This window comes from Seriola lalandi, unplaced genomic scaffold (assembly GCF_002814215.2).
Source record: "Seriola lalandi dorsalis isolate HSWRI2012SDOR001 ecotype SW California unplaced genomic scaffold, Sedor1 jcf7180002054958, whole genome shotgun sequence".
In the NCBI taxonomy this organism is placed as follows: Eukaryota; Metazoa; Chordata; class Actinopteri; order Carangiformes; family Carangidae; genus Seriola; species Seriola lalandi.
The window spans coordinates 255,582-282,091 of NW_019525509.1; the positions used below are offsets into that span (position 1 = coordinate 255,582).

The 26,510-nt window shown below is 41.9% G+C and overlaps 2 protein-coding genes across 2 annotated transcripts in view; one reads left to right on the forward strand and one right to left on the reverse strand.

Moving 5' to 3' along the window:
- Positions 1 to 2,793: 2,793 nt before the first annotated feature.
- On the forward strand, positions 2,794 to 14,574 carry tecpr1b (tectonin beta-propeller repeat containing 1b). The gene is made up of 26 exons (XM_087170745.1): positions 2,794 to 2,935; positions 3,145 to 3,240; positions 4,277 to 4,509; positions 4,594 to 4,776; positions 4,886 to 5,008; positions 5,125 to 5,247; positions 5,696 to 5,870; positions 6,146 to 6,246; positions 6,338 to 6,439; positions 7,563 to 7,690; positions 7,809 to 8,407; positions 8,656 to 8,768; positions 8,890 to 9,045; positions 9,193 to 9,342; positions 9,511 to 9,668; positions 9,932 to 10,059; positions 10,674 to 10,767; positions 10,899 to 10,995; positions 11,102 to 11,181; positions 11,280 to 11,336; positions 11,420 to 11,594; positions 11,830 to 11,965; positions 12,164 to 12,256; positions 12,339 to 12,445; positions 12,673 to 12,792; positions 13,271 to 14,574. Exons 3-26 carry the CDS (start codon positions 4,285 to 4,287, stop codon positions 13,412 to 13,414), a joined length of 3,567 nt encoding a protein of 1,188 aa, XP_087026871.1. The 5' UTR covers positions 2,794 to 2,935; positions 3,145 to 3,240; positions 4,277 to 4,284; the 3' UTR covers positions 13,415 to 14,574.
- A 694-nt stretch (positions 14,575 to 15,268) lies between these two features.
- lmtk2 (lemur tail kinase 2) overlaps positions 15,269 to 26,510 on the reverse strand; it is a 26,503-nt gene continuing 15,261 nt past the window's right edge. The window contains exons 8-14 of the mRNA XM_023395168.2: positions 24,704 to 24,788; positions 22,886 to 23,007; positions 21,972 to 22,121; positions 18,730 to 21,811; positions 18,505 to 18,637; positions 18,166 to 18,420; positions 15,269 to 17,617 (exon numbers count right to left, since the gene is read on the reverse strand). Of these exons, the coding sequence (XP_023250936.1) occupies positions 17,589 to 17,617; positions 18,166 to 18,420; positions 18,505 to 18,637; positions 18,730 to 21,811; positions 21,972 to 22,121; positions 22,886 to 23,007; positions 24,704 to 24,788 (3,856 nt within the window). The 3' untranslated portion in view covers positions 15,269 to 17,588. The remainder of the gene's footprint in view (positions 17,618 to 18,165; positions 18,421 to 18,504; positions 18,638 to 18,729; positions 21,812 to 21,971; positions 22,122 to 22,885; positions 23,008 to 24,703; positions 24,789 to 26,510) is intronic.

Here is a 26,510-nt window from a genome sequence, read left to right on the forward strand (position 1 = left end):
CAAAAATGTCATACTATAGTAAGGTATCAAAATGTAAAAAAAAATGTCATAGTATAGTAAGGCATAAAAATGTCAAAAAATGTCATAGTATAGTAAGGCATAAAAATGTCAAAAAAACGTAATACTATAATAAGGCAAAAAAATGTCAAAAAATGTCATAGTATAGTAAGGCATAAAAACATCATAGTATAGTAAGGCATAAAAATGTCAAAAAAAGTCATACTATAATAAGGCATAAAAATGTCAAAAAATGTCATAGTATAGTAAGGCATAAAAACATCATAGTATAGTAAGGCATAAAAATGTCAAAAAAAGTCATACTATAATAAGGCATAAAAATGTCAAAAAATGTCATAGTATAGTAAGGCATAAAAACATCGTATACTATAATAAGGCATAAAAATGTCAAAAAAACGTAATACTATAATAAGGCATAAAAATGTCAAAAAATGTCATAGTATAGTAAGGCATAAAAATGTCAAAAAAACGTAATACTATGATAAGGCGTAAAAATGTCAAAAAATGTCATAGTATAGTAAGGCATAAAAACATCATAGTATAGTAAGGCATAAAAATGTCAAAAAAACGTAATACTATAATAAGGCATAAAAATGTCAAAAAGTGTCATAGTATAGTAAGGCATAAAAATGTCAAAAAATGTCATAGTATAGTAAGGCAAAAAAACATCATAGTATAGTAAGGCATAAAAATGTCAAAAAAACGTAATACTATAATAAGGCATAAAAATGTCAAAAAGTGTCATAGTATAGTAAGGCATAAAAATGTCAAAAAATGTCATAGTATAGTAAGGCATAAAAACATCATAGTATAGTAAGGCATAAAAATGTCAAAAAATGTCATAGTACAGTAAGGCATAAAAATATCATAGTATAGTAAGGCATAAAAATGTCAAAAAAACGTAATACTATGATAAGGCATAAAAATGTAAAAAAAAAACCTCATAGTATAGTAATGCATAAAACGTCGAAAAACGCCAAAGTATAATAATAATCATAAAAATTTCAAAAATGTCATACTATAGTAAGGTATCAAAATGTAAAAAAAAACATCATAGTATAATAATAATCATAAAAATGTGAAAAAAAAACGTCATACTATAGTAAAGCATAAAAACATCAAAAACTTCATACTGTAGTAAGGCATAAAAACAACATAGTATAGTAAGGCCTAAAAAGGTGAACTCCACAAAGAAGGGCATCAAGACCAGGAATTGAACATTGAACCCTTGAAAAGTCATAGTATAATAATAATCATGAAAATGTTAAAATACATCATAGTATATTAAGGCATAAAAACATCAAAAAACGTCATAATATAGTAAGGCATAAAAACATCATAGTATAGTAAGGCGTACAACGTCATAGTAAAGTAAAGCATAAAAATAAAAAATGTCATACAATAGTAAGGCATGAAAATGACATAGTATATAAAGGCACAAAAATATCAAAAACATAATAGTATATCCAGGCAAAGTAATGTCAGAGGAAATGCAAACTCCACAAAAAAGGCGATCAATACCAGGAATTGAACCCACAACCCTCTGATTGCAAGGCAACAGCTCTAAACACTGAACCACCTTTCCAATTTGAAAACAGATCCTTGTATACATTGAGGGCTAAAAAGTCATAGGAAGTCATGAAAAAAAGGCGTTACTAAGGCATAGAAATGTCAAAAATTGTCATATTATAGTAAGGTGTACAATGTCATAGTATAGGAGAGCATAAATATGTCAAAAAACATCATAGTATAGTAAGGCAGAAAACGTCTAAAAACCTCATACTATAGTAAGGTATAAAAACATGATAGTATAGTAAGGCGTAAAAAGTTATAGAATAGTAAGGCAAAAAAGTCATAATAAGGCATAAAACCGTCATAGTATAGTGGCATAAAATGTCATAGTTTATATAGTAAGGCATAAAAAGTCGTTCATGACCACCTCAGGTGTTTAGCTCCCTCTGCAGCACACGTGGATCAATTTGTCACTGTCTAAGGTCCTAAAGCTGGACGTCCAGGGATGAGGGAGCTGTCCGAGTTACTTACTGTTCATCCTGACAGATTAACCATGTGGTTGGGCCCCTATTAACCCCCATTGTGCGTGGTACTTTCATTATTTCCTCATGCACCCAGACACTGGCCAGTGCTCTAGAAATTATTAGTTGATTAATCAATTAGGGAATTGATAGAGAATGAATTGGTAATTTTCTTACGCAAATTTTTTTTTCTCTTAGACAAAATATTAAAAAATAAATACAAAATATATACATATATAAACACACAGAGTTCGGTTCCTATGGGATTAATCAAAATATGTTGACCTAAATTATGATGAGTAAACTTGGGGCATTTAGGGCACCAGGGGTTTAGGACCTGTGGGCAGTTGCTGGCTTTCCTTGAGATCCATGGCATACACATTATTTTGGAAGGTTTGCTATGAGTTTTGTTCAATGTCTGTGTACCACTCTGGCAGACTGTGGTCTAGTTGGTGCAGGTGCCGATACACACCACAGTGGCTTAAACTATTTCTACATCAAATATCAGCACTGGTCAGGGGGGTAAGAGATCGTGGTTTGTGGTTATATATCCCAAACTGTAGCCAAACAAGTAAAACCAACCTTGCGCATCAATAATTAATCTGGCGCTGAATAAATTATTGAAATATACGCGTCAATCAGCAGTGACCGTCGGAAAAAAAATGTCAGGAGCTCCTGTGTTCGACCAATAGGAGACAGAGATCCCACATTCCCTGCCGAGTACCAACCAATCAGAGTCACACTTCGTCCATTTCCTGTTTGGACTCGGAGTTGGACGGAGCATTCCTCTGGACCAGAATGTGAATTAAATACCACTGTCGGTATGAGCATGAGTGAATTAATTCTCCCACTGCAAAGGCGTTGCACATGACAGAGCCTCGCACGTAAGTAAACGTGATGTATGCGAACACTTCAGAGGGTTCGCTGACCGCTGCCTGTTCCCTGAAGATGTAAACAGCTTATAGCCGACTTTGCGGCATAAGAGAGAGTCCATATCAGCTCTCTGTGTTGTCACGCTGCGCGGCATGCACAACCTGCCCATTTTCTCTGTTGTTATTTCACTTGCATTTTGGAATTTTTGACTGTGTCCCAGTATGGAGGAGACGGCAGGTGTTGTCTGTTGCACCTGATGTCATGACGCGTGTGTTGATATTCCCTTGACAACCGCGGATCGGATACCAATATTCAGGTAGGCTGCTGTTTCTGATCCTGGGTTTACTGTAGCGTGTGTGCGTGTGTGCGTGCATGTGTGTGTGTGTGTGTGCGTGCGTGTATGTGTGTGTGTGCGTGCGTGTGTGTTTGTGTGTGTGAAGCTCCACTGCAGACCCTTTACTGTAGAAAACTGCAGTCTTACAGAACTATGTAGCCTGCTGTGAATTGACTCCAGGTTCCTCTCTGTCTCTACAGACACTGGTTCAGTCTGTTTGAATCAGATCTGGTTTAAATCAAATTATTTCTTCTATGATACGTAAATAAAGGCCTGTGTCAGTCGCCTGCCGAGGCGTAGTTACAGTCAATACCGTGGCGGATTAGTGTCAGTAGATAAAGTAAGTGTCAAGGTAGCCAGTCAGAATAAAAATAAGACTTCCTGTGTACTATTTCAAAATAAAACGATTGACACGTTTTTGTGGCAGCAACTAATATTTTGGATCACTTGAAAAAAAATGTCAAATGCTTGAGCATCTCATGATTATAAGCTTGAGATAAATCTTAGGAATCAAGTTAGAAACCTGAGAAATCAAAATTTTACTTTAATTTTGCAGTGTATTTTACAATTCAATTCCACAGGTAAACATTTGTTGCCCCTATTTTGTCACATTTTTCCTCATCTAATGACACAACACCTTAAGGCAAAACACAATGTGGAAAGTGTAAAGTCTGAATTTAATGAGAATAAAGTCTGAATAGACTCCAAGAATAAATCCTAACTTAAATCTTATTCTCAGTTCAATTGCTGAATTAATAAAGGGAATTAAAATGCGGAATCATGACTGAAACCAAATAATCTTCATGGTATTACTCACTTCCTCACACATATATTGTTCTTAGAGCTCTAATTATTTTATTCTGGTTATGCAACCTACCGGAGTGGGAAAATAGCAGTTATTGCTCATGCAGCCTTTACTTATGGCTGTACTTCTTCAATAAGGCTGAAGTAAACACACTCATAAAATATATACCAGACAGCTTGGAAGAATGAGTGCTGTCTCACTGTCTCTGTCCAGGGGCCATCATGCCCATCACGCTTCTGTGGGCCGTGGACGTGTACGGCAGGGTGTTCAGCCTCTCCACAGCCGGCCAGCGCTGGGAGCGTGGAGGCGATATGCTGCTAGAGCTGAAGCGTGTCACCTCGGGGAAGGGACGCTGCTGGGGCATCGGCTGTGACCACCATGTTTACCTCAACATGATGCCCAGTGAGACACCCATCCGCTACCGGGAGGAGACCTATGAAAACCAGGTCAGTCCAGCCTATATATATACACTGTAAATATAGACAGCTGTATGTCATCAATGCTAAAGTGCTGTCTGTTGTTGTATTCAGAGGTGGAACCCAGTGGACGGTTTCACTGACACGCTGCTGCCCACCGACCGCTGGCCGTGGAGTGACGTGACTGGGATGAATCCTCAACCACTCCACAGCTTCCAGTTGCCCTCCCGCAGCTGGGAGTGGGAGGGAGACTGGTATGTGGATCAGAGCTTCGGAGGAGAACCCAGTCAGACTGGGGTGAGAGAGAGGACACATGCCCTCATGAACACACACATACTCTTCTCTTTATTCATTTCTAGGTGTCTCATTTTGACTGATGAAATATAAAAAGTCGGTCTCTCTTCAGGGCTGGGAGTATGCAGTCGATTTCCCGGCCAGCTTCTCCCCAGACAAGAAGTGGAATTCCTGTGTTCGTCGTAGGCGCTGGATCCGCTACAGGAGATACATCGCACAAGGCTCCTGGGCCAAGGTTTGGACACCCTTCTTTTTACTGTATATCTGTAAGATCCTGTAGTGTCCCTGTCCAATGCTCAGATGAGCACCAGTGAGACTGAGATTCTAGCTAAGTTGCTGTCCCTTCTGCAGATCCCCCGGGACAATCCCAAGAAACCTCCGCTGCCGCTCTGTGACATCAGCTGTGGTGGTTGGGAGATGAGCGACCAGTCTGGAAGATATCCCTACCTCTGGGGTGTGTCCCAACAAGGACAGGTAAGTCTACTGGACCATGTAAAGTACACATAGATTTTTTTTCTCAATTTTTTCTTTTCAGCTTAAGGACAGGCTCCATTGTGCTTTTTGAGAATTTGCAACTCTTGGGTTCATTCTTTTGGGACAACCTCTCTGCTTGGTACTGTTGAAAACTTAATTTATATGTTTACTGCCCTTAATTCAAACATGTCCTAATACACACTGTTGTTTATACAAAAATGTTTCTTGTCATTGCTTGTAAAAACAGGCTACTAATATGCATTAAGTGAAGTTCACTTCTAATTTTTGGCCACAAGGCGGCAGCATGACCTCATGTGATTTACATAATCAAACCTTAAGGTCCTCCTGAGCATGTTAAGTGCCATTTGACTTTAGAACACAATTGAAATAGAGCATGTTAAACCATATCCCACTCAGTCTAGTGTTATGACAATTTGTCCCCCTGCAGGTGTGGTTCAGAGAGGGCATCCACCCTCGGGTCCCAGAGGGCTCCAGCTGGGAAGAGGTAGAAGTGCCCAAAGAGGTGGCTCAGTTATCAGCTGGTCCTGGAGACCTGCTGTGGGCTTTACTCTGGGATGGGAATCTGCTGGTTCGTACCGGTCTCAGCCTGGACAGTCCGACTGGTCAGCATTCACTGCAGTTCACATTCACCCCCCCAAATAATTCTCCATTATCTCTCACCTCAGACCTTTTCTTCTTTTCTTTTTTTTTATGGTCCACCTCACCTCTTCCTCTTAATTACTGTTTTAACAATTGCTCTTAGAGGAAATATTTGAATCAAAGTTGCCATTAAAACTAGCTTTGGCTCTGTGGGGCAGTATATTTTATAGAACAGAACTCTCAAATTTAATGAAGACAGTTGGCTCGTATAAGGTCTTGTTTTGGTGTTTTCAAACAGGCACATCATGGGTAGAGGTGGAATCACCAGGAAAGGAGATCGAAGTGCTTCATGTGGCCGTGGGGGTCAGTGTGGTCTGGGTGGTCACTAAAGACTACAAGGTGAATCAGTACTTCCTACATGTACTATATAGCTGTATTGCTGTGGTTCATTGTGGTGGTAACATATATGTATCTGTGCGTGTGGGTCCAGGTGTGGTTCAGGCGTGGCGTGAACTCTCACAACCCCTGTGGCTCCGGCTGGATCAGCATCGGAGGCGAGATGATGATGGTGGATGTGGGACTCAATGACCAGGTTAAAAGATTTCTGTTGCAAATTCAACTTGAATGGTTTAGACTGCCTTTCCTTCTTCCCCAGCAGAATTCAATTCACCTGAATGATGGAGTGATATTATGACAAAATATAATATTTGATCATATAGTATGAGTTGAACAATGTAGCTTTTACTGCTGAGGTGGGTCTTTAGAAGGAAAAAAGCCTCATAGGTTTTCAGAACCAGTGCTGATAGAAATACTAAGAGGATGCGAAGTAAAACTTTATTTTTACGAGATTTAACAAAACTGTAATGAGACATTTCAGTGCATGAGACAAAAAAATCAACATGCCAAGATATCGTAGATATTTTATAAATTTGTATTTTTTTTTAATTTAATTATTAAGAATATAATTTTTCAACCTTTTTACCTTCTTTCAACCTGACAGCAGCCACTTTCTGTACTCCCCCTCTGACGGATTCACTTTACCCTCTCTTTGGCTCTGGTTTCAGGACAAACCAGATCAGGGCCGGGGTCGAGGCAGAAAAGCTTCACTGTGTATCTCACTGCTGAGGACTTTGCTAGCACTGCAAACTCACATCTCACACCTCCTCCCCTTCTGTCTCTCACCCCTTTTCCCCCTTCCCCCAGCCCCTCTACCTCTAGCCTCTCGTCCTGCCCCGTGGCTGCCCTGTAACACGAGTACAGCCAGCCGTTCCAGCCAATGTCCCAGCAGTAGCACCTCAGGCCCAGCTTTATATATCTCCAGACTATATTCCTACTGGCCTGACATATGGGAGACTCCCTAATTAGAAGCTGGCCAAGCCGTCGTCATCATATCCCATATTTCATATTTCAAGGCTGCAATTATGGATATGGCTTGTGTGAGGTGGCAGGCGCCAGTGTTACAGTATATGGCCTTATAAAGTAACAGTTGCTTCTGTGCTACTAGTGCCGCCAATGTATCTTTGTAGAGTGAATAAAAGTTTTATTTTATTTTATTTGATGTTTTATTATTATTGATGGTTTTTATGTTCTAAAACTTCTTTGTCGTGACTACTGAGAGGGAATTTCTTTGGTATGACATATTGCATTAGGGGTGTCGGTGTGTGCGTGTGATCATTGTGTTTCCCTTTTGTCTGTCTATTTCCCTTTTCTGTCAGGTGTGGGCAGTTGGTGAGGACCGTGGCCTGTATTTCAGAATGGGTGTAACTCCGTCTGAACCAAGTGGGAATGGCTGGATTCCTGTTTCTGCCCAATGGGGCAATAGTAAAGAGGTTGTTCCACCCAGGTCTGTGTAAATAATTGAGTGAAATCTTTGTATGCACCTATATGTGCTTTTGTAATGTGACTGACCTCTTTATTTCCCTGTTTTTCTGCTCTGTCCTCATGTTTTTGTTGTTTAATAGAAATGACTGTGAGTTTAGTGGCCAACTGACTGAGGCCTCACAAGGCTCAGTTCTGAGCTGCACTGACTCAGACTCAGAGTTAGGTCCTTCTGACCCACAAAACAGCACTGACACCCCAGTCCTGGAGGCAGCAGCCCCCTCTGTAGTCCCTTTGGGAGGAGCCGACACTTTTACACCTCCCTTGCAGGCAGAGGATGCTCCCTTAGCTTCCCAACAGGATGCCCCCAAACCCTTCATCCCCGCCAGCGACAGCTTCATCAACAGCCTGGTCTCAGACCGTGACAAAACTTCCACGCCGCAACCGACCATCACAGAGATACCGCAGGAGGAGGCTGAGGAGCCGTCCCCAGCCCCGATACTCCTGACCCCTGAGGCTGCAGGACATGATATCCCCTGGATGAATGTGGATCTGGAGGGGGCAGAAGCAGCTCGAAGTGCACAGGCGGCGGGGCTTTCATTGGCTGATGGCGGTGCTGCAGCCACCTACACACTGGGGGCTCAGGGTGTCGGAGAAGAGGACGGCCCAGTGTGGACCTGGATCTCCGGTGGAGGCTGCGATGTGGATGCAAATTCACAGATCAGCTGGCTTAGCCCCACAGGTATATAGACAACCAGTATGCAGGGATTTAAAGATTTATGTATTCACTCACTATTTCAAAAAACACAAATAAGAAATTACACATTATATTATATTAATTTGAAAGTCAGTTTATATCTGTATGTTTGTATGTGTTATTTGAATGTTGTACACTATGTGTCTGTTTGTGTGTTTCAACTGTTGCATGTGTATAGATACACCATGCGTGTTACCTGTTTGGTTGTCTTGACTTGTATGTCTGTCCGTCAGGTCCTCTCACCAGCTCTCTGTCACTGACTCCGGTTCAGTCAGCAGCCTGGAGCGAGCAGCAGCAGCAGGAGCACAGAGAGGAGATCGCCAAGAAACCGCTGGAAAGAAGCAACGTACGGCTGGTTTCACACTTCTCTTGTCTTGAATTGAATCCATCTCCTCTCTTGGCACATTTATCACACCGCTGTGTACATACAGTTTGTGGTACCATCTCTGTCCTGTTTCCCTCTCCAGTCTGTGTGGGTGCGTAAAGGTGCATTGCGTTGGTGGAGAGACTGGAAGCCTCAGCGCTGGGTGGATGTGGGTGTTGCTCTGGAGCAGTCCACCAAGCCTGATGGCAGGAAGGACAGCATTTTCTTTGTCTATTACATGCACTATGATGAGAAAAAGGTTGGTTTTACTGTTAAGTTATGGTTGGGTTGCATACAACAACACAAAGAGTGAGATCACCTAACTAGACAAGTGACACAACAATCACATAATTGTGTACTCACAGCTGTCCTTTGTTCATTCTCGATCCCTGTCTCTTTATTTCAGTACCTTGATGTGTTTATAAATGACGTGACGGCACTGGTTCCAATGCTCAGGGACTGCCACTATGCCTTTGCTGTGTACACAGCCCAAAGGACCAAACAGCGGTGGCCTCTGGTCCTGGCAGCACAGACTGAGAAGGACATGAATGACTGGGTATCGCGAACAGATCATGTGACACTAAAATGAAAAGTGTCTTTAGAACATTGAATGTCAGGCAGAATTTGACAGTTTTCATATTTAAATTTTCAAGGATTATTTTCTAACTAAAGCTCATTGCTGACCGTGCCCCCTGTTGTTTCTTGGCCTTTTCTGTGTAAGCAGTTGTGCCTGTTGTCTGATTGCTGCTGTGAGTGTCGAGGGATCACAGGTCCCCCGTCCAGACAGGCCCTGTGGTCCACCACCTCAAAGGGAGACATCATGGTCCATGAGCCGTCCTTCTCCCTGGAGGCTGCTGCAAACACACTGGCCTGTGACCTCATGTGAGATTGACACTGACCTAGTTTCCCATTTACTTTTTTTTTGTTTTTGTTTACATTCAATTAATTTCTGCTTCATGCCAGTTAACATGTTGTTAACATGCTAACCTACTGCTCTGCCTGGTGAATGTAGACATTGTTTGTGCTGCTAATGTGCTAATCTCTTTCATACTGTGTGTGGCAGCACTCTCTCCTCCGTGTGTGCTAATCTGTGGGCTAACAATAATGTGGCTAATGCTGGGTGCTTCCGCTGTATGGTGCTGCAGGTTCTGGCGGCACGTCCCGGGACACCTGCGCTGTGTAGAGTCTAACAGTCTGGGGCTGGTGTGGGGCATCGGGTGGGACGGCACCGCCTGGGTCTACAGTGGGCGCTATGGGCAAGAGCCATCCCCGGGTAAAACTGCCCCTGCAGACATCTACCCATATGTTTTTTCCACAAACTGAAAAAGAATTCAGATATCATCCACAGGCCTAGTCTCCTCTCCTGGGTACTGATATTAATAAACCTTTTAATGAGTCCTTTATATGACTTTTTTTTAAGTCTTTTTCCTCAGTTTATCATGCATTTTTATCATTACAGTTGTAATTAAACATTCGGTCAATCAACATTAAATTTATCTCTGACAATTTTAATAATTGCTAAAAGTTATATATTAAAAAGTACAATTGAATTTATCTTGTTTTATATTCATACGCTAAATGTTAATGCCATAATCTATAACTGTTGCAGTAATCTATAATGAAAAAAATCATTAGCTTAAGAACTACTTACTACATAATTCCAAATTTATGTCACATTTAATTTCAAAAATTAACTTTCAAATGCACAAGACAGAATCAACTTACTATCTTCTTGCTAACAGCTTGTAGTTTGGTGTGCAATTGCTTGAGCATGGTTCAAAAATCAAATCAACCATCTGTTGCAGCTATAGAGTCATGTATGCACACAAATGTAAAACTAATTGTGTGCTTCCATTACAGTTTTGCCCATGTTTGTGTTTACTGCAGGAGATGCCGTTCAGATGCAGCAGCAGACTGATGTCAGGAGTGTACATGTGTATGAGAATCAAAGATGGAACCCTATGACAGGATATACAGACAAGTGGGAACATTTTGTCTTTTACACTGTTTAATAAAGTCAAACTTGGTCTTCGTAGTTGCGCTCGGTTAAAGGCCGTCTGCCTGGCTGTCTTGCTAAAACGTTTTGGTTGTGTTTTTGGCTCGCTTCTCCAGAGGACTTCCTACAGACCGCCCCATGTGGAGCGATGAAAGCGGCTTGAAAGAGTGCACCAAAGGCAACACACACCCACCCTCCCCTCAGTGGTCCTGGGTAGGTGCTGTCATAAGGTCAAATCCCAGTCACAATTCCTCCTGCACACACATTTAATTTCTTGTTTCATCATCAGCTAATCCTCCGTCATCCACCTGTGTTTCAGGTGTCAGAGTGGGCTGTGGACCACAATGTCCCTGGAGGAACAGACAAAGAGGGCTGGCAGTATGCTGCAGACTTCCCTGTGTATGTGACAGCTTTGTCTCAGGATGTTGTCTCAAAGAAGAAAAAAAAAAATCAGCATTGTGTGCCGCTCATCTGTAACTTCTCTCTCTCTCTTGCAGGACGTTTCATGGCCACAAAACCATGAAAGACTTTGTCAGGCGCAGGAGATGGACGAGGTGATCGCACACACTGACGCATTTTTGTGGTTTCTAATTCGCTATTTTCTACAGTATCAAATCAACATATGTTCTATATACAGGAAGTGTAAGATCACTTTGAGAGGTCCGTGGCAGCAGGTCCCACCCATCCCGCTGAGTGACATCTCTCTGATGCCATGTCTGGCTCAGAGCAGGATGGAGCAGGTCCCTCTCTGGGCCCTCAATGACAAGGGAGATGTCCTGTGTCGACTGGGAGTCAGCCCCCAAAACCCAGCGGTGAGGAACATGTGCAGAGTAATTCTGACAGTATAATTTAACTTTAACTACTTTAACTTTAAACAGAGGAAACTTACATGAGTGCAGCAGGGAGAGGTCAGTTTCTTAGATTGCTGTCATAATAACAGTCATTTCCCTGTAATTCCTGAGTTTCAGTTTGCGTTTGTTTCTTCGCTGCAAACACTGTAGTTGAAAATAACACTGCTCTCTAACTCCAGTGTGTCTGCTCTTACAGGGCAGCTCCTGGCTACATGTAGGCACAGATCAGGCCTTCAAGTCCATCTCCATAGGTGGAGCCAACCAGGTGTGGGCCATCGCCAAGGATGGAGCCGTGTTCTACAGAGGATCAGTGTCCCCACAAAACCCTGCAGGTGAGTTTAGAGCGTGAAACTCAAAGTCAGTATCACAATGATTCATATCTGCAGGACAAGAAGTCAGAATGTACGCAGCAGGAAAGGGAAATAAAGATTCAGCATTTAATCATCTGAGTGCATGCACCCAGTGCCCAGTAATACACTCAGCAATGATCCAAATGAAGCCAAACTTACAGTGCTGTTGTCCCTCTACAGGGGAATGCTGGTACCACATCCCTTCTCCACCAAGGCAGACCCTGAGGCAGCTGTCTGTGGGCCGGACCTCTGTCTTCGCTGTAGATGAAAGCAGTGAGTACAGTGTTTCTAAAACCCTTTTAAATTAGAGAACATGAGTAAAATTGCATTAAACTCCTTTGTGAATGTCCTGTAGGTAACCTGTGGTACAGACAGGGCCTCACCCCGAGCTACCCTCAGGGCTCTGCCTGGGAGCTTATCTCGAACAACGTCACCAAGGTTTCTGTGGGACCGTTGGATCAGGTCAGTGTTGCGACTGCCTTCCTAACTGTGGAGTGGACATGAGGTGAGGAAAGGAAATCAGTTTGAGGTTACTTTATGTCGACAGTAATGGTGACACTTGATTTACCCATCAAAGACAAGTTTCAACTGGAACTTTAAGAGGATGTTTTGTGGACTGTGAGCTACAGTATATCTGATAACAAACCATGAATGGCTGGTGTTTGGCTCAGTGCGCTTGTTCTCTCCAGGTGTGGATCATAGCAGATGGGGTTCCAGGCTTCCCTGCGGAGACTCCGGGAGCTGTCTGCCACAGGCTGGGGGTGGGACCCATGCAACCCAAGGGCCAGTCCTGGGACTATGGTATAGGGGTGAGTTCATAATCATTAAATGTAGGCCTTTCAGTTCACATTTCATTAAAATAATCTGTATTGTAAATGATAATACTTGCTTTTAATGTTGGCACTCAAGGAATTAGAATAAAGCTTAGAAGACGCACATTGTTGGTTTTGGTATTGTCACAGGATTTGTTGACAGTAATAAAAATACAGGTTATCAGCAGTCTTATCCTTTAGTCATGAATGGTTCAGATGGGAGGTTTCTGCTAAACTGCAGAGGCTCACAGAGGAACCAGTCTCAATCCCCGGTGGCAACAGGGTTTAAAACATGTTTCCTGTATATTGTGGCCTTGTTAGTGCCCTCTAGTGCATAAGTTAAGTAACATGCATGTACAGTAAATTAGCAGATAGAAATGAGAGCTTTGCATGCATGCAGATGTACAAATGTAGGAGAATTTTCTCACAATCATTTTCGCATACTGCCAGTGATGCATGTGTCTTTGACTTCCAGGGAGGGTGGGAACACGTCAGTGTGAGAGGGAACTCAGCAGAGGCTCCACGTGCCCCCCATCCTCCTCCACCTGCTGGACCCCCACGTAGCCCGCTCCCCCCGCGACCTCCGACACAAGTGAACGGGAACGCCGTGGGTGTGTAGCACCTGCCCATCACCTCCTCCCCCTGCCCCAGCCCTGTTTGTGCCTGGATCTACATTTGTCTCCTCAGACCATTCCCACAGGCTCTTATCCCTTCATGCAAGGGGAATGCACAATCACTCCACTGAGTTTATATTGTATATTTCGGTTGGATTTGACTCTTGATCGATGGATGAATGTTACTCCCTGGCTTGTTTCCCTGGCAGAAACCATGCCAGTATGCAGTGATGACCAAACAGAAAGGGGAGCACAGGAGCATTTAAGTAGGATGGATCTTGAGTGCATGTGTTTGCTCTTACTAGGCTTTGGCTACTGGGTGTTTTGGGATCTAGCAATAGCTTTTATTCTTATATACAGTATCCTGTGAAAACCCAAGAGGGTGGGACTTCGATAAAGGGCTAAGGCTTGGGTACCAAACTAACTCGTCTTCAAACGTACAATCCCGCTGTAGCCTAGATTGTCTTGGTTTATAGAATCTTGTTGTTTTGTTTGTGTTTGTGTCTGTTTTGCCTGTCATACATTTGCATGTGATTTTATTATCATTTATTTATTTATTTATTTATTCATCTATTATGCATTTGTTGAATTTTGTTTCTCCATTGGTTTTGGCCTATTATATGTTTGCAATGGCGTGTTTTCCGCCCACATCGCTATGTCCAGCCTTCCTAATATTGAGGGCGTTTTTCAAAAGGACTGGCACAATTTAAGATACCATGTGAAAATATGAATTCAGATAATACCTCTCTATCCTCCTGCAACGAGGACAAGTTCTTCCTGTTAGTATCATACCCATCTACATAACTGCTATGACCGTGACTGTTGAAACTGCACAGCAGGTCTGAATGTCACCGTGACTGGACATTCATCTTACAAGGGCATTGAAATGTGAAATAAAATTATAAAAATGTTGCTGCATGTTCTGATGTCATTTCATAATAGATTTGGAAAACAACAGCATGTGGGCTAACAGCAGTGAATCATTCACCTTTTATTTAATTAATTAGACTGTGAGTGTTTCCTTCTGAGAACTGTTGACTCTTCTTTAGAGAGAGAGAGAAATGACTAATCTGTGATACTGCATTTAATTTGTTTTTGAAATAAGCCCAAAGTGCCACTTGTATTGACACTAGCACCACAACTGGATTAAAGATCCCCAGCCAGACCTGTTTTAAGACTCAGAAAAATTGTTTTGCTTTGAATAAAAAATTGTGTCTTACGTGGTTTTTCTTCAAAAAAGTTCAATTCACTTCCTTATTAAAAAAATCCTGTCAACCCTAACCCTTTTGAGTGGAGGGGGATTTTGTGCCATTTCAATAGCACAAATCTTCTGACCTGCTGACACTCAGCACAGGGTGTTTGTGCATAAAACACTTGGTGCACGGTGTCGGCCAATCTTGATCGGAAGTGAATGTACCATTTTCTAATATTCTAAACTATATTCTCTTATCTCGTTCTATCTGTAAGTCACGTCAAAGACAGTAAAGCCCTGGACGATTCACCACTCAACCAGTTCATGGGCATCAACATTCACAGCCTTCCTTTCCACGCCTGTCACATACTGCAGAGGCAATTCTCTAATTCTCCAGAGAAACTCTAGCACAGCAGAGCCCAGTCCAGACCTTTCTAGTACCCCAACACCCGCCCGAGCAGTCTTGGGTGTAGTAGTGTTGTGTGAAGAGCTAAAAACCGTGTCCAGGTGATACCACTGTACCTGATATGGTACCAGTGATTATATCCCACATCATAAGAGCCTGTTGCCTGCGAAAACACCAGCCACCTTCACATTGGCTTACTATGGACAGCTTGTCCACAGAAGAAATGTTACACGAGATACCAGCCATACCATACCAAACCAATTAGAAGTTCATTTGCATTTATTTTCATATTAAACAGTGTAATTATAAACATTTCATTCAATTACACTAAGCATGATCAATATGAAGTAAAAATATTTTTAAAATCTACAAGTTTAAAGGACAGAATGAATTCACATCCGCTTCTGTGTCTTAATTTAACTGCTTTTTAACCAATGACTGTGATATGTTCCTCTGATCAACTCAGCTTTAAGTTACAAAATGAAACCTCATACCTATAACTCAGTTACATCATTTCCCATTTACAGACAAAAAAAAAAAATTAAACATTTATATACATCAGTACAGTTCAACATTAAGTTACATTTCTCAAATGTGCAAGATTAAGCAAAATGTATACTGTAGTCAAACAAAACAAGATTTCCTTAAATAAATGTTCAAGTTTAACTGAAGCACAGGCTGCTGGTTTTAAACAGAGGTTAACATTGTCTAAGATACAGTGCCTTCTGTGTGGGGGCGGGGGAGATGGACATTATCTACTACAGGTGAAATATAGCTGTTCATCAGGTCAGTGACAAAATCTTTAAAGTGTTTGACTCATTAAAAGTAAAGAACCATATAGTAACTGTATAAGCTACAGTTTCATATAACTGATTTTATAGCTGTACATGGAAACCTTGGGGAGGGGAAGCATATCTTGATCCATAACCATTTGCATTATTCGCTCCTATACAGAAACTGATCATGACACACAGATCCCCAACCAACCCTGTACAGCCACAGAAACAATGGATGCCCTGCAAATGATAAGATACAACGATGAAACGCTCAAAAATTTCAACTGGACAAAGAGTTCCTTTAGGAGGAAAATGCCATCTGAGCAGATTAATTAAGTTTGACACAAAAAAAAAAAAAAAAAAAAAAAACAACAACAAAGGCAGACAACTCTGTTCATGACACTGAAGTTGATAAAGCAGCAGTGTTTTTTGTTCTAGTAGTGATTTCTTTTTCTTAATGAAGCTTTAAGTCCCTGCACATTACTGAAGAAACGCCGCCACGTTCACCGGGTCATCCTATGAACTATGACACGAATTTCAACCAATTCATGAAATTCATTGCACATTTGTTTACAAACAGCTTGATACATTTCTTCATTCTGACAGTTAAAAATAAAATCTCCCACTTTTTTACACAATCTCACTTTATGTGATTTGAAATTTTGTAGTGATAGCAAATTGAGGAGTGCAGCCGTCTTTACAGCGTCAACAGGCACTGTGATGAGACCGAGTGACGAGCTGTGGAGACGAAATCCATCCAAGTGACTCGCTGCACTCAGAGCATTAAAATTAAGCGTTACAACATAAATAACTTGTTTAAGCTTTTCCTCAAAAATTGTCTTTCATTTAATCCCGGCTTTAAGGATTAATCTGACAATCCTCGTCTAATAATACCCACAATTCTTACTGAGATGTCTCAAAAAATATGAAACTACTTACTGTAAACGCTCCTCTCAAACATAAATAAAGGAGCATACAGTGTGTCACCTCTGTAGATGAGGGATTTAGTTATCCAATCATTCTATGCATGGATGGTGCTTCCTAAATTTCAACCCTTCTTTTTCAAATGCTGCTACAGAAGGATACCACACATTGTTTCTCTCCCGTTAGGAGATTGTGACTACACCCAATGAAAGGTTACGAAAAACAAATCCCTCTTCCAAAAAAGGCAACCACTGAAATAATCGCACAACATGAAGGAGCAAAATCAACTATGTTACAGAAAAAGCTTGGATCTTCAGTTTTAGGTCTGCTGAAATCAAAGAGCTTATTCCTATTTGGCTGTAGTGGTAAGTTTGCCAGCCCAGTGTGTCCATCAATTCAGAACATAAAAAGTCTTTTTTTTTTTTCCTTTTTTTTTTTTGGTGATGCAAAAGTCCTGGAGAAGGAGTGCACTTAGACACACAACAAAAAGAAGCAGCCAAACACTTGGAATGCGCTTGATGAGTCTTTAAAGCAAACATTTAGAAGCTAGGCCCGTTTTTAGTCGTTTTCTTTTGTTTTGTTTTTTTCCAAAGTGGAATTGCACTGAACTGAAATCACACACACTGATGTAGCTGGAGAGGTGATGTCGCTCAGACTGGGACTGGGCCTTGTCTGTCTTATTTGCTGAAAGTCAGTTTACAGCCTTTGTTCTCATGGCCAACATCCATGAAGAACAGTTCTGCCTGAGAGAAGCATCCACGGTTTGAACCCACAAGCCGTGTCATTTGTCCTTATTCAGCCGTTCTCCATTCCCAAAAAAAGTGCGAGTATACGTTCATTTCTCAATAGTGTGATGATCAATTGTCCTTTCATTTATCACACTAGTCTTTTTCGCCGTCCTCACTGCTTCCTGAGGTGAAGAAAAGAGGATAAGAGAGTTTAAACATGTGTTCAACTGAGGGATATTACTCAAATTTGACTATTTCATATCATCGACCTAATGAACATGTTACATGTAAAATCTGATGAGAAAAATGTATGAGATGAAGACTGCAATGAAAGTGAACGATTTTTAAAGTGCTAGTTTGTCAACACTTTCTGGTTAGAGAATTTGGTTGGTTACTTGGTTAGCTTGGTTTAGCACACAGACTAGTTCTGTCCAAAGATGAGAAACAAAATCTACCTACCACCTATAAAGCTCACTAATTAACATGTTATATCTCTATCATGTTATGTTAGATTCTCAGGCAGCCAGCAGAGACTTCAGCTTATGCTAAGCTAAGCTAAGCTAACAGGCTGCTGGCTGTAGCTTCATATTTATCTTGCACACATGAGGATGGTGCTAATCTTCACATCTAATTAATTTAAGAAAGTGTTCAAATACATGTCCCAAAGATGTCAAAGTATTCCTTTAAGCCTGCACAGATTTGGTGTGATCAAATGCCATGCTAAACTTGCCTCCTTGTTCGATGTCGGAGTCAGTAAGATGTGTCAGGGAGAAGCTAGCGATGCTGGCAGGTGAGATGGAAAAACGGGAGTAGTTTGAGGAGCTGGACCAGCTGGGCTCCAGCAGGCGCCCTGCTGCAGGGGGCGGAGAGGAAAAGCGAGATGCTGCAGATGAGGACATAGCCTTAGATATTGGGTCTTTATCGTTCTTAGGTAAGAAAGCGGGCGCAGGGGAGGAGAAGTCGTCATCCCACTCAAAACCACCACCTGTAGGGATTCAGAAAACGAGTCACAACACATAATGGGACAATTTCTCAGCAGCTGCATACATTTGGTAGGTTTTTCTGTTACCTTCTTCATCTGTGGAGCTTTCAGAGTTGGCGAACCGGTTCAGGTAGCTGGCAGTGGGCACTGGGCTGCTGAACTCTGGTACCCGACTGTTTGAGCCTGAAGAGTGATCACCCAGTTCCTTGGTGGGAGTCTCCTGAATCATGATGCATCAAATTCTAATTAGAATGGCCCCACAAACATGTCTTACAAAACTCTAACCCTAAGCCTAGATAGACAATACTTCACCTGGTCGAACAGGTAGACAGTGACATCATCGAAGAAGGACACAGCTCTCCTGGAGTTATCTGCATTGCACCTCGTGGCAAATGGGGAGGACGATGCCTCGATGTTCAAGGTGGTGGGTTTCAACAAGCTCTTAAGGTTCTTTGCACTACTGTCATCTGAGATAATAAGCGGCACTGCATGCACGGTATCATCCTCACTCTCTGAGCTGGAGCTGTGTAGCTGATATGCACGAATGTCGTCATCAGAATCATCGCTGTTCTCGTCCTCCTCGTCAGCATCCACGCCGTCCTCTTGCACATCTAAACCCGAGCCGTCCCGCCTCCCCAGGTAACGCCCCTCCATGTCCGGCTCTTTTATTTTATGACCATCACTGGCGTAGGTTCTGGTTAGTTTAGCATGAACTGCGCTCTCTGGCACCGGCTTTAATGTGGTGGCAGAAGGAAGTGGAGTTGAGGTTTCTGGATCCTCTGAAAGGTCTGGCTGATGGGTAGATGTTACATCCTTGAAAAATGTTGATTTGTTTCCATCTTCATCGGGGCTGTTAGTCGCCTCTCTCTCACATTTCTCTGTGATATCTGAATCTGCCTTCAGTAACATGCCCCCATTATCAGTATCAGGTGTTTCTCCAACCTCCGCCTGTCCTTCAGCAGCTACAGAAGACTTTTGCTGAGGAAATAAGGAATCTACATCTCCCTGCTCGTTAACCTCCAGTGCCGGCCCCCCAGGGGGCCCGCTGACCTCATCGGTCGAGTTCCTCAGCCACGTGACTTCAGCAGGACCTCCAGCTGCTTCTTCAGACTTCTTCTCAGGTTCTGATTCATTGTCTGAGAAGTAGGCAGAGTCTCTGTAATTACTGCCCATGAGCGATTCCTCAGCAGGAGCTGCGGGATCCGGCTCCTGGACCTCACTGGGATCCTCATTGTGAGTATCCAGCACACCCTCTGCTTCAGAAATGATGATCTCCGGTGGAACCAGATTTGTTGGAGCTGTGGACTCTTCTGTCTCAACCTCTCCTTTGGCAACACTCGTGCCATTTTTTACAGGGGAGTGGTCTTTAACGTTAGGCTGAAAATTCCACTCAGGAGACTCTAGGTTCTCTGTCTCATACCCACTGTCTGATATTTTGTATGGAGGCTGGAGTTTGTGTTGAACTATTTGACCGTTCAGCTCTTCTGCCTGTTCCCCAAGCCTGTGGATATCAAGGGAGTCTAGAGAGTCTGGTGTCTCAGCTGAATTGTCTACAGTTGGTAGAGTGGTGGACATACTGTCTTCCAGTAAGCTGTCCTGGCTGATCTGGTCCAAAGACGGCCCAGAGACCAACAGAGAAGATCTCACAAGAGGCTTTCCATTAGTATCGCTAAAGGACTCTTCGTGGTCAGACAGAGTGGTTTCCAGTTCTATATCTGCATCCTCAATGAGTTCACTCAACAAATCGTTGCTTGTTAGGTCTTCACTGTGCCCGTTGTCTGAGGACACAGCTTGGACTTGCAGGTTTTCAGGCATTTTACTTTCTACGAGCTGAGCACTATCCTCTGAGGTTCCAAGGTAGTCTCCAAGGCTGGGAATTTTGGCATCTGTGCACAATGAGTCTGAGGTGGCACTTTCAGAGAATTCAGGGGTGTGGCCATCAGTTTGACTAACGATAACCTCAAACCTCTCTGAGGTAGAATCAAAACCAGAGTCTATACCTCTGTCTAAGGATTGCAGCAGACCAAGGTCTTCGGTGGAAGAACTGTTTCTAACTGGCAGCTGGTTACTTGTGTCATCTTCTGTGACCACTGTAATGGAAGGCACCAGTGTTACATTTTCTACCAGAGACTGACTTAACTCCCCCAAGCTGGTACTTGGAGAGTCCAAAAGTTCCTGTCTTGAGGATGTGCTACTTGCTGCAGGTTTGGAATAAGTGTCTGCTGTGTTTAAGCTGCCTAAAGTCTCAAGGTTGTCCCAAGACCTCATTCTGAATGTGTCTTCTGGTTCGTGGGCTATGCCAGGTGAAAGAAAATTCTGCTGTGGACTTGTGGAGAAAAGAGATCCATCTTTCATCAGGTTCTGGTCTTTGAGAAACATAAAGTTGTCAGCTAGCTTTTCAGTGTTCAGAAGCCTCTTCACATCTGTGTTCTCCCCCTCCACTTTCACAAGATCCACCAGGTGTGGAGTGGCTTCTGAACAATCCCCTAAAAAAGAATCCCCATAGCGTTTATCTTCATCTGACTCCTGGTGCTCTGGAGGTGTCCCTTCATGGAAAGGGTTTCCATTGCGCTCTGGAAGCTCCATGAAACTCTGTCTCCAGGAAGGGGAGTCCTCTTGCTTGGATCCTCCATCTGTGAAAATGTTGGTGTGGTATGGGCTGTCATTTTCAAGAGATGACCAGATGTGACTGTCGGGTAAATAGGAATCCTTGGAGTCAATGCTTTGGTGGAAAAAGTCAGCATCGGTGCTAGACTCATCCAGACGGACATCTTGGAGAACAACAAAGTCTTGCCGGCCTGAACTAAAGTCCAAGTCTTGTCCTCTATTCCCTTCTTCCCCAACAGTGCTTTCCCCTTGCTCTTCTAGTTGTATGTAAAATTCATTTCCATTAGATGGCTTTTGTGCATCAAACACAGGTACAATCCCAGGTATTCCCGATGGAGTGTTAACACTTTCCGTGCCCGCTGTTCTGGCTGAAGGATCAGGGAAATGTGCCTGGATGTCTGCGCTGGAAACAGGAAAGAACATGCTGTGGTAGTTCAACGTTGTGTCCATGCTTGAGCGGCCATGGTTTCCGTCATAGTGGTCGTGCTTAGCTGCCTCCCATACATACTCGAAGCTGAGACCTTTGCTAGTCTCAGTGACAGTAAGAACTTCATCGATCTCTTGTCGCAGGGCGTCATCAGCGAACTGTTCCAGGATAGGGAAAGAGGAGTGACTAACAGTGGTCTGCCGTGTGGAGGGGTTAGGCTTGAGAGCATCCCAGCGCTGCTCAAAATCTTCTTCGATGTCCTTCTGGCCTTGCATGCGCAGGTAGATAAGCAAACGGTGCACTTCCTCTGCTGTGGCCCGCTTGTCTGGGGACAGCCAGCAGAACTGGAGGACCTCATACCTGCAGTTACACGCAAAACAGACATCTTTTTTTTAGATATATTTTTAATGGCTAAATAATTTAAAACCCAATTTGAGCTAAACGACTTATATGTGTCTCATTTATACAGTACTATTTTTTTTATATGATTTGTTCTAATACACATATTCCAAAGACGCACCATCTGTCCGAATAAGGCAGGTCAAGCTGTGGCTTAAAGAGTTTGACTTGTTGTTCCTTGATCACATGATTGAGAACCTCACGGTCAGACAGATGTGGGTACGGCTGAGCAGCATTCTCGAAGAGCTCCCACAATGTCACCCCCAAGGACCTACAGACAAGTAACGACAAAATAGCTGTTTGTAATTTACTGCAGGGAAAGAGGTGAGTTGTATCGAGTATCCAAGGCCAAGTAAACAGTGATTTTAAATAAACTACATGAGTAGCAGGTGTCTAATTCAAACACTCACTAATTCAAATTACTAATAAGTTGCTCTTCATATGAGGAACATTGTGAACATCAACATATTTTTATTCAGGGGCAAATCTGGCTTTTGTAACTAGAACTACCTATGTAAATTGTGTAATTTATGACCAGATAGCATTTGGGCAATGAGTCTTGAAGTCAGGGAGGGGCTGAGAAGACTGTAAAATGTGGAGAGATGCTTAGGTGGTGCAGTGTCAGTGTTTTTTTCCACTCTTTTGGACATTAGTCTGATTGTGGTTTACAAATTCTGGTATGAGCAGAAATGACTTGTTTTCTCAGCAATGAGCAAGATGTGTACTACAGAGCAACTTACTGTGACACTTAATCTCATTTTAAATATATTTCACATGTAAGTTCTGATTATATGACATGACTATAGCCGCAACATCTATTATACCTAACAATATTCAATAAGCCATTATAACTCAATAGATTTGAAAACTTAAAATATTGATGTTAACCTCAAAATCTTTACTTCTCTCTCTCAGGAGTGTCATCTTAAAACATATCTGGATTATTATGGAGGTATAGATTTCTAAAAATGTTTTCTACTGTCAGTTTAATTAGTTAGTTTTAGTTTAACTGTAGAGCTGCAGTCATGAACTTACCACACATTGCTGGGCTTGGTCTGCTCCATAGTAATCACACCCCCATGGCGCTCACCCACCAGCTCAGGAGCCAACCAGCGAAGGGGAGCAAACACGTCATCCTCTGTGATGATGTAATCCTCCTATAGTAACATTGTAAAATAAAAAAACTTCAGTCAAAGTGTTTTACTTTTACAAACAGTGTAGGTTTCTAGGAGACAGTGAAAATACATTACATTAAATGAGGTGAAGTTTGTACAAACAGTAGAAATTTAGTGGTGTATTACCTCTCAATGAGGCAATGCACTCTCACTCTGCCTCTCCCTTTCTTCTACAGAAATAGATTCACTGGGTGACCTTATCTTATGAGTATTAAATTCAGACAGCCAAACTGTCAGATCAGCAGTATTTAAGGAATGCAGCAGACAAAACTGCCTGAAGACATATGCAGCATGTCAAGTTACATGAGGAGACGATGGGAATACATCCGTGAAATATGCAATCGATCAAAGGCAAACATCTGCATGGCCTATGATGAATGATGATTTATTTTCTGTCAGATCATCTGGAGGTAACAAATGGCCAGACTTAAGACATGCATCTTAAATTCATAAGCTGCATTAAGTGGAGTACTTCTCAGCTATCTTAGGAGGAATCGTTTGGTAAATTTAAGCTCTACTTAATCTTTTAAAATACACCCACCCGTGGGACGATTTGACCCTGGTAGTGCTACTTTAATCATGTTACAGTCTGCGCCAGACTCAATCTACAAACACTGTTTGAAAGCATCCTGAGTATCCTGACACAGACCTGGTTCAGACTTGTGGCTATGGCTCCAAAGTGCTTTCTACAATACAGGCCTTACATTCCCTTTTTAATCCCGAAAAAGATACACACTGTGAAAAACAAACCTTATATTTCTGCCTGTACATGTCTCTGTAACTTTGGTTCAGTATCTCTTGTACTTTAAAGAGTTATCTTTAAAAGGAGAGCAGGGTTATGAAAGCAATCAAAAGGTTTGAAGAACAGTAGCCTTTTTATTTTGGGAACATTATTTTTGGGCTTTTGCAAAAAAAATGGGGGTATCAGATTCAAACTGCTAAACTTTGTTTATTTCATTCACATTTTAAAAAACTATAAACTTTTCCCTTTTCATTGTTTTTTGCAAACCACTTACTGTGAGTATATGTCATTCTTGACACATTTCTGTTCAAAGAAATTCTGGGAGACTGTGGCTTAAAATTAGTCATTAATATTCATTATAAAGTACTTCATCAGTGGTTTCCCAATCAGGAAAAAAGGATAATAAATTAATCAAAAAGCAAACAAATATCACTCCAACAGGGTTTTAACTGACTGATCCATCAGGGATTCACAGTCTCTCCCACACATCCTCGTATGGTAGTGTACACTTCTATCTTTCTCCTCACAGAGACTCTAGATGGCGCTGTGAACCTCAGAGGGAGAAGGCATTTCAAGCATTTATTTGATGTATCCCAGTTTCTAATGCCCACAGTGTTAGGCAATGTCTCAGAAATCTGATTTTAAGCAGCTACTTTTTTTATGCAAGGGTTTTCACTTTATTTAAATCACCACAAAAAAAAAAAAAAAGACAATGTAAGACTTGTGGGATCACTGCTAATAATCTGAATCTCCTCCACAAATTCTGATGCAACTAAGCAAAATTAAAACTGGCCTTAGTCAACAGACCAGTCTAATGCGTCTTTGTGTGCGCAGGTGCTGGTGTTGACACAAGAATATGCAGAGCCATAAAACAATAATGGAATGAATCAATCTCTATGCAAAAAGCATCTGAAACTGAACAGGGTTACTGCTTACTTTGTATCTGTAGGGTCCAATTCCATAGTCTCCCACTTTGACAGTAAGATCTGCAGTCAGGTAGCAGTTCCTCAGAGCCAAATCACTATGAGAGCATGGAGAAAAACATGACATGTAGGAGTGGATTAGACACTTTCCACGCTCATATTTACCAATTATGTCGCTTGCGGGCAAGTTTAGGATCATCGCTTGTATCAAAAACATTCAGCTCATGCTTGTGCCTGTGTCTGCAAAGAGAAGTTACTGCAAATACCAGTGTTAAGTGAATACAAAATGAATACTATCAACATCAAAAAGGAATCCCCCATATGCTCTTAATCTCAAAGGCTAAGATTACAGAGCAAGAATTGAGGACAGGGGAAACTGGCAAGGGTCATAAATGACTTTGATTACTACAGGAAAAACAGACTGGCTTCTGCCTCTGCTCTTCACCTTGCGACAGGACTCACACAGGGGCTATTCCTGACTCATGCATACAGCAGCAGAATAGGTTCTAGAGGGAAACACATGCTATGTAACCCTTTTGTGTGCCACCCAGGAGAGGGCGTAAGAAGCTATGAGGCTGTCTCTGCAAATTAAGTAGACATATGGTAGTTCATTCACACTGAATGAAGAAACAGGCTTTGGTTTCTCTGTAGCCCTACGGCATTCCCTGTGCACAGGTTCCAAGTCCCTTTTACTCGCCTAACGACAAACACTGCTGACACCAGCGTTCTCGCATGCACATGTCCCAGCTACTGTCAGAGCCGCTGAAACCTCTGTAAGATGAATGGAGATTTATTTTAAACTGTCCTGTTGCCCTGTCCTCTGCTGTTGGCTGAGAGCCCGACATACAGTAACACAGTAACAGAGAAACGGGTCCAACATGTTAACCCTACAAGGCTCATATGTGGCATGGCAGTGATCGCTCCCATGCCATTAGACGTGTGAAGTGTGGTGTAACTTTACTTAAACCGTTAAATGAATTTTCACTGTGCTCAGTTTAGGTTCTGAATGACACTGTGGTTAAAAACACTAAAGGTCACTACCAACAATTGTTAATAATCACTATCACAAGAATGCCAGTTGGAAATTGAAAAACATCTCTGCAAACCATTTGGTAGAACTTTTGCATCCCGTATCTCCTCCAAATATTTCCTTATAATGTAATTATGAATTAATATCAATAATGATATATTTTATTTTTAATATAACTATTTAATTATGTAAAATAGTAAAAAAAAATATCAACATATAAGCTCCTATATATGTGTGTTTGAGTATATATTCTAGAGTAGAGACAAACTGGTCAGTTAATAAATTAGTTGATCAACAACAAATTCCACTATTTAAGAGAACAGTCAAAGAACAATTAACAGACAGAGATCTCAGAGGAAAATTACTTCTTCAGTGAAATGAAAGTCTACACATCTGCCACAGGTCAAACACAAACTCTTCTCTTAAACACTGAAATAGAGTAAGAGTTGTGAATTCATAAACGCAACAGTGAATAAAACCTCCTGTCAAACACAGTAATGCAAATAGTCAAGATGTGGGAATATGATGATTTTAGGTTTGGTTAGCTGTGCCATAATAAGTGTATATTGACTAGAGAGTAGTATCTGGCCAACATTTCTGGAGGATTTCATATGTCAGCAGGATAATGATGCTAAATGTTCATAGAAGCTCTGCCAGGCCTATTTAACCTCCTAGGACCTGGCGTCCACATATGTGGACCTCACATTTTGGGTTCTCTAGACCACAATACTAACTTTTTCTCAACAAGGGCCTGGTGACCACATATGAGGATATTATACTGCCACTCAGT